The following is a 13,948-nucleotide window of genomic DNA, read 5'->3' on the forward strand; positions in this document are numbered from 1 at the left end:
AACACAAGACAAAAAAGATCTTCATCATCGTGTCAGAGAGCGAAGGAGGAACACAAACAGGTATATGGTGAAGGGTGGGAGTGACAGCGTTAACCGGCTTAATTCTACCTTCATTGAAATGCCTTTGGAAATATAAACACATACACACACGCACAATTCCCCTCCCGCTTTCTTTTCTAAGCTCTAAATATGACTCTCCATCTCTCTAATTAAACTTCACTCTTGATGGTAATTGCATGCCATTTCCAATCATGATGACTAAATGTGGTTTTGTCTTGAACGCTGCACTGCATTCTAATTTTTGATGCAGAACCGCAAAGCTGCTCGGTGAGACTTTCATGTTTACTTATGTGCCAACAATATTAATCTCCCAGAAGAGAAATTAGACTTGCTGTAGCTCGATTTTCTGTTCTTTCCAAATTCTGCAGGTTGTCCCAAGGAAAAGTATTTTTTTTATGTTGATCATGCGCATTTTTGTGCCCAGTAGCTATCACTCCTTTTACTCTACACTAGAGAGAGTCAGACTTCTTTCTGTCAACCCCTGCCTGTCTCCATATGTTTCTGGTTGCACTCCCTATCTGAGGGGCAATACAGATACGTCAAAACTCAGTAGGATGCTTTCTTTGATCCTCACTGACACGACCTAGACTCTGAATACTAAGGTTTTCCAGGTGCACCTGCATGACGCGAGTTGCAAAACCTTATTCTCTTGACAATCTCACATGCACATATAATCCAAACAACTCAAATGCCTGTTTGCTTTCAGGAACGCTGACTTCTTTTCACTTCCAATTTACTGCCCTCCTGCTGTCTCTTTGAACTGCAGGACATCGATGGAAAGACAAAATTCAACCTGCGCAGAAATATGATGATTCTTGCTACATATTAGTAACAAAGTAGTAGAAAATGGATGACCTCTGACTCATGTATACTACTGATTCTCAACAGAATCTGAGAAACCACTGTCTCTTGCCAAAATGTGAGATTATTGATTTGGTCTGAAATGTAACCCTTCTTTGGTTGTTCGATGCACTGCCACAAACACACAACATATATAAATATAAATGCATTAGATGGTGGACCTGGGTCAATAGAAACAGAAGAGGTTAGTTTTATTCTTATGTTAGACTCAAATGCTCTGGGTAGTTACAACAATTTTCAAAGGTAAATTCTGCAAATTCAACCTAGATGTCCCAAGTAGTAAGTAATTGAACAAGATTATTTCAGTGCAAATGGAAAAAAGTAAATCAGACTATGAGAAGTAGAGTGTGTCTGAAAAAAGCTTACACTCGATACGTATCTGCTCCATCTCCGACACCTCAGCGATTGATTCCTTCAGGTCTTCTACAAACTTAAGCAGCTCCTCAGCACTTTGTGCACAGAAGTTAAGTACCTGCTTCTTGTCTGAGCCAAAAGGTGAGAGAATGGTGATGCCATGAGGATAGTCTGAGGGAAAAAGAGGACACTGAGATGTATATGCAGAAAAAAAAAGAACATTCAAGGATGGCACTCCTCACAAAATGTTACTAAGATGATAACCTCAGAAAACAGTCAAATGAAAAAAGTATCAAAAATACTCCCAATGTAGATTTCCAGGAAAACGCTATTTCAAACAAGCTTAAAATGTAATGAAATAAAAAGTCCAGTATGATTAATTTCTACCACCATGAATGCAAAAGTTGTATGTAAAGAAAGGGAATAAAAACATCACATTTTAATATAGACTCCATTTTTACATTGATGTTATTGTTTAATTGATATTCATCTTTTTCATTCTAGTGATCTGAAATGAATGATGAAAAATTACTTACATTCATTTTCAAACAGGTGGAACTGCATGCCAAGCAAGCCCATTGCTTTGCAGAAAGTGTATGCTGCAGAACTCTTCTTCTTTGGACATAACTTCAAGATCTGCAGACAAAGCATTGTAAAGCAATCACTGGAAACAATAGACAGTGAGAGTTTTCCTTAATATATTCAGATTCCAAAAAAACTAATTAAATGACTTCTGTTTATCTCAAGAAATATTTCTGAAATCTTGTTTTTTGACTCAGAGTTAGATATTTCCATATCACAGAGCATGGAACACTGAAGTATGACATCAAACAGGACCAAGAGAGCAAAATGTGTTATGATTAATGAACACTATATCTTTCAAAGAAATAATGCATTAAACTGTGCACTAGCAACGCAATTCATATGAAAAACAACACCTTGGTACGTTAATATCAGGATATATTCGAGATGTTGTGGAGCTTTTTCACTGAATGACCTTCCAGATAGAGAAAGATGAGGCAGATCTATTTTGTGGTACTACTATGTGACATAATTTACCAGGCGAGGCGTATTAAACCAATACATCACATGGGCACTTTAAACACTGCTTTGACATGATCAAGCTGCTAGAACAGAGGCTAAATTCAAAGAAAAGTCACCATCACTTTCATTTTGTAGTAAAATTCTTCAAAGACAGCTTCTATGTGCTTTTAAAGCTGTCAGGAGAAAATGTCTCAGTGGAATATATGGTACCATTAACTTTTACTTCCAAATGAACAGAATTCCACGAAGATGTTGGAGGATAACTTTGTTCCCCTCTTACTTCAAAATCAACCTTTTAACCCTTTTTCTTGTAGCTACAGATTGGTTTTATGTTTCAGAAGGAAAGGTAAGACATAACCACCCTCTGTTTTCGCTTGAACTGTTTTGTTGACGATAGTTCTTCATGAACAGCTACACCAATGATGCCCAACATTAAACTTTTGATATTTCTTTAATCCCCATGATTTGTGGTCAAGTCAACAAATTATCTGGCTGTGGTTCAACTACCCAGCGACTTGGAGCAGCTCACCAAGCAGCTCTGTAATGGACAGATCACTGCTCCTGATGGCACTGCAACACTATTATTAAAAGACATAGTTGGAGAGAACCTGAGTTATGAAGCAACATAAAAAAAGAGAAGGACCCCTGAGAAATGGCTCACGGACCAAGGAGAAGATGGTGCATTGCAGCTGTCACAACAAAATAAGCAGCTTTAAAGCTCAAATGTGTGCAACAGAAACAGTTTTGGAGTGGTTGGAAACTGCCACTGTAGAAATATCACACTGAAACTCTAATTAGGATTTTTGAATGACGAACAAAGGGGATTAGGCAAAATATGTCCAAAAAGTGTCTTTATATACTCACCACAATTAGATCATTGAAGAGGAAGACTTCTCTCTGGTGTGCTGCCTGTTTTTGGGCCTTGTTGACATCTGTCACCTCAAAAAGACGACTACAGCACACCAATCTCCTGTGAGGGACAGAAAGAACCTGCAGACAAAGAAACACATCCACCCACTTCCATTAGCCGAGGACAAGGCTTGAGTTTTTTCAAAACAGAACGGATGAAGAGATTGTGAAAACATGTATTGAAGTCAACGATGGAGAACCTTTTAATATAAATTACTTTTGGCTTGGGTACTACAGAGTCTGGAGTACAGTACAAGGACAAAATATCCATTAAACACAGTATGTTGAAACAAATGAGTGATCTGACACTGTCTTAAGAGTCTTAAAGCATTATTTACAACAGCAAATAAAACTAAGCACTCAAGGGTACACATCACATTTTTGACAAGGCATAAACATGGACATAAGTGCAGGTTTTATTTTGAGTGTTATTTTGAATTATGGGGTTTCTTTTACAACTTAACCAGTCATGACCAAGTAATTCCTGAGTAAATCCATGAGTAGCCAGAAGGAGCAAATTGCCCCATGGAGGAGAAGGCTAGAGCCAAAGATTGTGGTGACACGGAGAGAAGTCAGCCTTCTAACAGAACTAAGCAAAGGTGTGAATCTAAGGAAAGAGCTGCCCAAGAAATATAACAAAATGTCCACAACTGAGGCACTGGAGACTGCTGCAAAGACTCTCAACCTTAGCTACCTACCTAAAGATGTATACAAAAGAAGTAGAAGCAAGGAGAATAAACAAGGTATTCTCCACCAACCCAGCTAAGGTCTACTCTCAATGGCAGGGTAACAAGGTGACAACAGAACCACCCAGGGCTGAGACTAAGCAATACTGGAAGAGTATCTGGGAGAAAGAGGCGACACATAACACTAACACCCAATGGCTGATAGACTTACAGGCAGAGCACAGCCAACTTCCAGAACAAGACCCAGTAGTCATCACCCTAGCAGACATCCAAACAAGATTTCCCAGAATGAGGAGCTGGACAGCACCAGGGCCTCACATGATTCACACCTACTGGCTTAAGAAGCTGACTGCATTCCATGAACGCCTAGCAGCACAGATGAACCAGCTGCTAATGTTGGGAAACCACCCAGAGTGGCTAACCCACTCTACATAATGAAGGACCTCAACAAGGGAACAATACCATCCAACTACCAGCCTATAACCTGCCTCAGCACCTTATGGAAGCTCCTATCAGGCATCATAGCAGCTAAGATGAGTAGGCACATGGAGCAATACATGAGCAGAGCACAGAAAGGAATTGGCAGCAACACCAGAGGAGCCAAACCCCAGCTACTGGTTGACAGGGAAACTGCCTGAGACTGTAAGACGAGGAACACCAATCTGTGCACTGCCTGGATTGACAACAAGAAAGCCTATGACTCAATGCCACACATGCATACTGGAGTGTCTAAAGCTGTAGAACATCAACAGGACACTAAGAGAGTTCATCCAGAACTCGATGAGGCTATGGAACAACGCCAACTCAAAACCAATTGCACAGGTGAGCATCAGATGCGGCATATATCAAGGAGATGCTCTGTACCCCCTGCCCCCCTGCTCACCCTAAGTCCAGCATCCTGAGGCTGTTCACAAAGTGAAAGGAGGGGGGCAGAGGACTAGTAAGTGTCAGAACTACTGTCCAGGAGGAAACGGCAAACCTCCAAGAATATATCAAGAAAATGGTCCCCAATGACCAACTGGTAAGTGAATTGCACAGGCAATAAAAGCCCAGTAAGGAAGAGGAGCCCGAGGGGCTATCATGGAAGGACAAGCCCTTGCATGGCATGTGCCACCGGCAAATTGAGAAAGTGGCTGATAATGAGAAAACAGACCAGTGGCTGGAAAAGGCTGGACTGAAAGACAGCACAGAGCCACTACTCATGACTGCACAAGAACAGGCCCTGAAAACCAGAGTAATAGAGGCCGGGGTCTACCTCACCAGACAAGACCCCAAGTGTAGGCTGTTAGAGAAGCCCCTGAGACAGTCCAGCCCATCACAGCAGGGTGTAAGATACTGGCAGGCAAGGCATACATGGAACGGCATAACCAGGTAGTGGGCATAGTGTACAGGAACATCTGTACAGAGTATGGACTGGAGGTCTCAGGGTCCAGATGGGAGACACCCCCGAAGGTGACAGAGAATGAACAGGCTAAGATCCTGTGGGACTTCCAGATCCAGACCGACAAGATGGTGATGTCCAATCAGCCTGACGTAGTGGTGGTGGATAAACATCAGAAGACAGTGGTAGTGGTAGATGTAGCAATCCCAAGTGATAGCAACATCAGGAAGAAAGAGCATGAGAAGCTGGAGAAATACCAAGGGCTGGAAGAGGAGACAGAGAAAATGTGGGGTGTGAAGGCAACAGTGGTACCAGTAGTGATGGGGGCACTAGGGGCAGTGACCCCCCCAAGCTGAGAGGATGGCTCCAGCGGATACCAGGAACAACATCAGAGATCTCTGTCCAGAGCGCAGTCCTAGGAACAGCTAAGATCCTGTGCAGAACCCTCAGGCTCACAGTCCTGTGGTAGAGGACCTGAGTCTGAAGGAGGCACCGCCCAGATGGGTGAGAACACAGTTTTTTGTGTATATACAATAGTGGCAGCATTATGGTTATATGTATCTAATGTATTAACTAATGTAACGATTAATTTTCCAAAGCTGCAAAAAACAGACAGGGCTTCTCCTCTTGGACTTAAGTGCTTTTCCCCATTTAAGTAGATTATGCAGGAAAAAAGACTCATGCCTTCAGAGTGTGATCTAATCATGTCCTTGCCCCCTCACACGCATTCTTCTATGACTTGCTTCCCCTCTGTTCCACCACACATTTCATGTTCCACTACAGCAGCAGATGAATAATAATCAGCAAATGTAGCGTTATTCCCCTCTTCGTGTTAAAATACTAACATCTGTTTATGAAAATATGTCATGTAGTCCCATTTTATTCCCTCTGCTTCCTGTGGACAGTTGGCATTGCAGTGAGTACACACAGCCTGTGTCGCTCCCCCTTCTCTCATCTCTCTTCACTGCAGGGTATACACACTCCCACCCAGCTTGCCACAGCCAGCCTGTTTTCTCATTACACTAATGTCAGAAACATGTAAAGACATCATTAGTGTGAAATGCCTCTTCCTCTAAAATGAGTGCCCTCTCCTGATGGGATTATTCAGAAACACAGGGGAGAGTTGTCAATATATTCATTTAAACATTAAGGAAAGTGCAACAGCAGAAAACATTTGATAACAGTGGCTTCACACTTATCAAGTCTTCAGATATTCACGTAATTCAAACTCTAGAGAAACCCATTGTCTGGAATCATTCTCAAGTGGGCAATTCTCTCTTAGCATGACAGTTTTGAAGTTTCCAATCTATAATGTATATACTGACACATGCTTTTTCTAAGAAAGAAACTTTATTTAAGCCATTTTCTTTTTATGGCAGACAACTCCCAATGGCAGGAACAGTCACTTCCTGTCACAACAATCCATCATTGTTTTGGCTATGACAGCACTCTCTCTGTCATCCTATGGGTACTCATCCATCACAAAGAGACACTTAAAGGCACAGCCAAAAAAAAAAAAAAAAGGATTTGAATGACTCCAGCAATCCTTCCAATGTCAGCCTATTAACAGCATACATATAACCAAAATTGGGTTTATAAGTAATTAAAAAGATGATTTAAGAAATCATCCGAGAGTTTATTCATATTATGGATGACAGGCAGCATGTCACAACTTGCTTAAAAAAACAGGGTTCTTTTAAACCCCTTTATTTTTTATTAACATTTGCATGCACTGTGGTTTAAAGGATTTTTTTCATATAGCTCATTTGTGGATGTAGTACTGTATGTTCTAAAGTGTCTGATAACCCCAGGCCCATGAAAAACATTCTTTTATCTATAATTTATGAAAGGCTTGCAAGGCTTTGGAGCACAGATAAGATTCGTGTAGAAGTATCTTTTTAAAAAGTCTTTGCCAATGCATTCAGAGCTACGAGTACAGACGCCTACAGTGCATCTCCACTTTAATCAGTGTAGTCTGTCAATTACTTAACTAAATATTTCTACCTCTGCGTCTGACAAAAATTTTTAAACAGAAAAATTTACACAAGAGTTCTGAGTGTATCAGTATTTTCAACTCTGAAGCTGGGAGTTTGAGGAGAAATTTCAATGCTGGGTTTGCCTGTTTCACCGTGCAAACCATGTTCGCTGACCAAGCCTTTTAACCTTAAACAGTTAAAAAAAAGGAGTCTAATGATAGCAGTGGTTAATGACGTATCTTGCTGGTGTAATGACCTGAAGTAATGATTGCTCTGCTGATGAGACATTTAATGGCTAATAAATGGGCTCCACTAAGGCTACTAATTCTAGGTGATAGTGATAAGGCCTTGAATAATGACTAAAGAACTTGGCATGAGGTTACAAAAGCGTGTGCATTCACATTCATGAATTTTTTATCTTGACTTTTGGATTATTTTGGAGCAATATCCCAGGAACATAGATATATAGCCTACATAATATATACAAATCTATGTTCCAGGGATATATAATATAATATAATATAATATAATATTCACATAAAAACAGTTCAGCAGTTTGTATATCTGCTGCAACCTCATCTGAAATGCTTATCAGTACTTCTTCAGAAGGTTGTTAGAATGTCTGCATTCAGTGTAAAATGCGATTTAATGAATATGTTTATAATAGTATAAAATTGAATGTCAATATATACTTCCTGGACAATAAAAAAAGTCCCCACCTGATCAAATAGTTCAGATCCGTCAATTAGGTAATTACTGCAAAGATTAATATGTTTCAACGGCAACACTTATTTAACCCAAACTGATGCAGTGAGTAGATGACCATTTCTTAAACAACCATCAAGCTAGAGGAGAATTGGACTGTGTTTCGATCAAAAAAGGTCAGACGGTGTGATGAGTCCAGATTGTTCCAGAAGGTCATGCCTAGTGCCTATAGTACAAGCCTGTGGGGCAGTGTTATGATCTGGGGTTGATTCACTTGGCCAGGGCTAGGTGATGGGAAAAACTGATGGGAATAAATGTTGTCATATTGTATAAGTTTATCAAAACAATGCTGTTGCAAATGCATGTATGTGTCATAATCAAAACAATAGGCTAAATAAGGCTAAGGATAAATATAACAGTGTGAGACATTTTTTGGACCAGGCTACATATAACATGAAAGACATTATGAGAAATGACAAATAATTTTTGTTTTAGCTGCCCTTGACATTTCTATCAGCAGTCTTTATTTTCAGCAGGAACTCTAGGATAAACCAACTGAACACTACATCCCAGCCTAACACAGCAGAAACATAAAGTTAGCATTCACTAGGTGAGTATACATTCACGGAAAAATTTATTAGACCACCCTTGTTTTCTTCAATTTCTTGTTCATTTTAATACCTGGTACAACTAAAGGTACATTTGTTTGGACAAATATAATGATAACAGCAAAAATAGCTCATGGTAGTTTAATTTCAGAGTTATCTATCCATTTTCCATGTTTTTTAGATAATAACCAAAATCACTTAAGTTCTTACATCAATAGCGATGGCATTGTACTGACAAAAACAGTGCTTTTAGGCATTCCATGTTTTCTTTTCTGTCTATTTTAGTCACATGATATACACAGGAGTAAGTACTTGATTGCATAATCATTGTTTTTGAAGAGTTTTGAAGATCTAATAATTTTTCCCGCAACTGTAGGTAGTTACCATGAGCACTTTGAGGTAACAATTGCTGCTTAGTGATTCTAAATTACAGCTTTAAAATGGCCAAGGGCAGTGGAGGCTCTAGAAAAAAAGTGTAGAGAATGTGTTCTTACCGTTTTCATGCCTACGATAGATTGCTCAACCTTGGAGACATAGGTGACATGATCTTCATTAGAGCGCAACTCTCTCTGTTGTATTCTTTCATATATTCCCACTACCATGTCTCTGGGGATGTCTGCTCCATCATCGACGCCTATGACAGAAACAAACAAATTACAGGCATATCCATGAAGAGATAAGCAGGTGGCTGTGTATTTAATGTGGTAACATCTGAGGTGACAGGTTAATGGGAGAAAGTAGTCTCTATTAGGTCTCATACTCCTGCCTTTACACTGTATATAATGAGCTATGTGTTAGATTTGCTTATTAATGCATAAAATGTTCAAAGCAAAATGAACGCTTCCCTTCAGTCTCATCTGTCCTTCTTTGACTTTCTGTCTTTCACTGTCTCCATTAGCTAATGACAGAAGGCAGTATGAATGGAGGTTAATTGGCAAGTGAAAGGTTAACACCTGGCCTCGCTCTTATAAGATTTTCTGTCTGGAACACTGTGCTTTTCGAGACTGTGGCATTTCATCACAGGTAGGACTGTATGCCATTAGACGGAAAGGTTGCCCTCGAGATGCACCCCATTATATCTGCGCAGCTGTACCACTCTGTGTGGTACATTGAGTTTTCAATGGGGCAGGATGTGTTTGGAGAAAATGAAGCCGCCAAAAGTGATGGTGGTGATAGTGAGGCACCCAGGGCCACCACTGAGACATCGCTGCACATTATGGAGTCAGGGAGAGAGGAGATGACCAGAGGGAAATGTGTGCTAAAGTGTCAGATTAATAAGTGGCACTTTTTGTCTCTCTTCCTCATTTTCTGCCACTTTTCACTTTATTTCTCTCTTCAGATCCACCGCTTCCACTATTTAACCATGTTTTCCCTGTAGCTCTAGCTGTGCTTCTCCTCCCTCTATGTCCTCTCCTGTTTTCGTCATTTGAGGGTGCAAAGCTGGCATGTCACAAGACCTTTTGATAACCAGCCCACCATAAGGACTGGAAAATTAAAGCAAACTCTGTGCAAATCTGAGATCATCCCCTCAAATAAACAATCCAGCAAATAAAGGATCCAGTAACTGAGACAATGAAATTTTCATTTCTCAATGAGCAGACAGACTGGATCAATTTATGGTGAAAGCTAGTTTATAATATCTTGGCTGTCTGTTGAATAGCTTTGACACTGACAGTCTGTTTTAATTGAGATAATGAATGTTCTGTGGGTCTTCATTGCTATTGGTTTCTTGTAGATAATTGCATTTTTACCTCAGCCAATTAGCTGAATGAACTATTTTTCTGTTGGTTTGTCAGAGACACAAGTGAGGAGAAAAGAGAAACGGAGAAAAAACAAACAAAAAGACAGATGAATAAACAGACCGGATAATGTTCTATCTAAAGCAAAACAAGATAAGAGAAAGGGTAGAGAGAGAGAGAGAGAAAACATTAAACTGAGGAGAAGACAAATAGAAAGGCCAAGAGAGAGTGGCATATTTTAATTTGCATAAGATGCCAAAATTGATTTTCCAACTTAATTTAATTGTGGGGAACAGTCTGGATGAATCTATTAAAGTTGTTCTGCATCGACCTCAGTGTTCCCTGATTGATTGCAGAGAGGGAGAGCAAAACTCCTCTCTTCTCCCCTCACCCGGCGAATAAGTATCTGTCTGCATATGAGAGACAAGAATTACAGGTGCTTTCTGCCACTGTCACGGTGAGTTGTGAATGTGTAAAGCACGTTGGACAGGGATTGAAATGTAACTTATTTTTTATCACTGCAATTTATGCAGGGAAGTTTGATGGACTACAAATCGAATGCTGTTGAACACTGTATCCCCTGGAGTCTCGTGCCTTGAGAAAATAAATTTAGAGAGGACTTTAGAGTATTACTGTTTGCTTAAACTATATTTTCTTATCAGGCAGAATGTGCACTAGGAAATCATTATGAAAGAATTTCTGTTAGACTCTACGAGATTTTTTCACATGGTGATACAAATGATCTACTGCTAAGCACCACTGGGAGTCTTGTTCTGTGTCCCTTACCTCGAAGATTGCGTATGAAGTCCTCCAACAACATCTTGCGGTCAGGCTTGATGTTGGGACTGTACATATCGGTGTTGAGCAGAATGATGGCAAAAGCCAGAATGAAGATGGTGTCTGGATTGTGAAACTGCTGCACTATGTCTGGATTACACATGCAGTAACGCTGGCTGTTGATATAAAAAAAAAAAAAAGAGCCAGAGGAAAGAAGTGATAAGAGCTGGTAAATATCAGTAGGTACAAACAGAATATAAAAAGTAGAAAAGAGAGATACAGATGGTGCAAGGAAAATGGGAAGGGATTAGGGGGAAAAAGAGGGATGTATGACACACGTGGGTTGAGAAAGAGGACACAAATTTGGAGGATTGGCAGGGAGATAGAAAGAGGACAATGTAAAAGAACGGCTGAGGTCACAGGAGATGATTAGTACACGGGGACGGGAATTAGAAAAGTGTTGGGCAAGGACAGACAGGGAAGTCACAATACAATGACAAAACAAAACATTTTCAGTTTGACACTCTAATGTACCTTCTTTTTCAACAATATGCTTACTGAATTTTCTATATGGATAACAAAACATTAAAGAAAAAGTAAAATTAACAAAATATACTGTCTATAAAGGAATATATTAAAAAGTTAAAGACATATGCAGTGCTACACATTCTATTTCCTTGACATACAACAAGAAAATACAAGAAATATGTGCACAGCCTCATAAGACACACAAAAAACTCAAATGGGTTCAAAAGTTTAAAGTGACTATTTAGCGTGACCTCTGACCCCATGACAAGCTCCGACGTGTTGAATGAATCTGGCGGAAGAATTTTCATGCAATAAATCTCATATTTTCTGAACAAAAGGTTTAAAGGCATATTAAGTGCAAAGGGAGGTCACATTAAATGCTATGTCTGGTTCATAGATGCTGTTTTCTTTACCTGAAACTTTGTAATGCTGTTCATACTTCACATATATCCAGATTGGATCTTAATACAGAGATTGAGAAATGCATATGTGTGGTCGTTATAACTTTATTAAACCAACAAACCTAATGTTGGCTTCGGACTTCTGCATAGAACTATACATAGATATATTAGTAAACCATATGGTCAGTAAAATGCTAAAAATAATACAGACAATATAAAAGGGGAGTTCATCATTTGCTGGCAAACTTGCTCTCAAATACTGTTGTTCAAGCATAAATGTATGGCACATATACACTTCTAAAATGTATATTTTATATTAATACTATTCAGCATCCATCTGCAGGATATATACTGTGTAAGGACTCTGATACTTGTTCAGCAAAAAGAGAGAAAATATACCCTTATCCAGACTCAACCTACACTGTTTTAAGTGCTTTCTTAACTGTATGGAATTAAACTTCATTCGAGTGTTGTTTATTTGAAGACATTATCTAAATTCTGGAAAAGTCCACCGAGTCTTCAGCCATTATTAAACTTTCTCCGACACTGACAGATTTGGCTCCTGGATTTATAGAAGTAGTTTTTGTGCCAGAGAGAAGAAATATTAACTTTAAAAAAAAAAAAAAACAGATCCCTTACCAAGGCACTTTTGTGCAAAGATCAAGACAGGGGCTAGGCTGAGTTTGATGTAGTTCCCAAAAAACTTCCCTAAATAAGAGTAGGGGAATTGATATAACTCTACGCTGTGCAGTCACAGAAACCACGAATCCACCAGGTTTGTAGACACCTACTTTGGGTGTTTGCATTTGTGTGTGTGTGTGTTTAAGAAAGTGCCCAGAGGAGACAGATAAATTGTTTCTCTGTTTCTGTGAAGTGCATAAACCAAGGCTACTTCCTGGTTAGGGGATGAATAATACAACACTACAGCATCTACTGTGTATGAGTAATCACAGACAGCCATATACAGAACAGAGGAGAATGAGAGTGTGTAGAGGGCCCCTTGGGCTCTGTATTGGAGTGTATGGTGTAATCGTTATTTTAATCAGTCATCATTTCCACGCAAGGGCTGTAGCACCATTTTGCAGACCTGCTGAGCTGCATGACTGGAATGTAATGCCTCTGTGGGATTGAGTAAAAACACACATATTTGTGAGGTTTCAGTGGGTTCCTACATTTTCATACACTTTTTAATCTGTTAAATCTTTGCAAAATTATTAAAGTCAAAACAGGTGTGTGTGTATATGTGCTTGTTTTTTTCATATGTGTGTGTACCTTAAGCCAGTGCTTCTCTGTTGGCATCCTTCATGCAATAGGGCTGGGCATTATTGCTTATTAGGATCTCAACGTCTACAAAATCATGACTCGGCAGCAACCACTAATTATGCAATCCATGTAATTCTCTATTAGGGAAAAGATGAAAAATGACTGGGAAAAAAGCCCAGAAATGAAAATCTAAAACAACACATGGTGCTGCTCACTCAACAGAAGTGGCATTGTTCATATTTGGGATTTGGTGATTCATTCAAACCAGTTTAGTGTTGTTATGTGCTCTTTGAAGATGGATTCGTAGACAAGTTTATGTGATTTCATAAATGGATTCAATGATTTTATGTCTAATAACTATAGTATGTGCAAACACGGAAAATGCTTTAATTATGTGAATGCTGAATGAGTAAATAAGAGCCTCTGGATGAATACACTACACTACAGACACAAACATATACTGAATTTATCTGCAGCATGGGGAACCAGCTCATATTTGGTCATTCATTAGTACACTGACACAGCAGATACGGAGGCTTCTGGCTGCTTTTCACTTTTCCCCTCACTCTTTTTCACTGCTGCTTCAAATCCCCTTCACTTACTTTGGAGATTTCTCTCTTTCTGTGTTTGTGTGTTTGTGTGTGTGTGTGTGTGTG

At 39.5% G+C, this 13,948-nt stretch overlaps 1 protein-coding gene across 2 annotated transcripts in view; it reads right to left on the reverse strand.

Moving 5' to 3' along the window:
* The window catches only part of iqsec3a (IQ motif and Sec7 domain ArfGEF 3a), a 95,581-nt gene that overhangs the window by 8,748 nt on the left and 72,885 nt on the right, over positions 1-13,948 (reverse strand). For both annotated transcript variants that reach the window (XM_030150316.1, XM_030150317.1), the window contains exons 7-11: positions 11,110-11,276; positions 9,079-9,218; positions 3,184-3,309; positions 1,812-1,911; positions 1,288-1,446 (exon numbers count right to left, since the gene is read on the reverse strand). In XM_030150316.1, the coding sequence (XP_030006176.1) occupies positions 1,288-1,446; positions 1,812-1,911; positions 3,184-3,309; positions 9,079-9,218; positions 11,110-11,276 (692 nt within the window). The remainder of the gene's footprint in view (positions 1-1,287; positions 1,447-1,811; positions 1,912-3,183; positions 3,310-9,078; positions 9,219-11,109; positions 11,277-13,948) is intronic.

Source organism: Sphaeramia orbicularis, chromosome 12, assembly GCF_902148855.1.
Source record: "Sphaeramia orbicularis chromosome 12, fSphaOr1.1, whole genome shotgun sequence".
In the NCBI taxonomy this organism is placed as follows: domain Eukaryota; kingdom Metazoa; phylum Chordata; class Actinopteri; order Kurtiformes; family Apogonidae; genus Sphaeramia; species Sphaeramia orbicularis.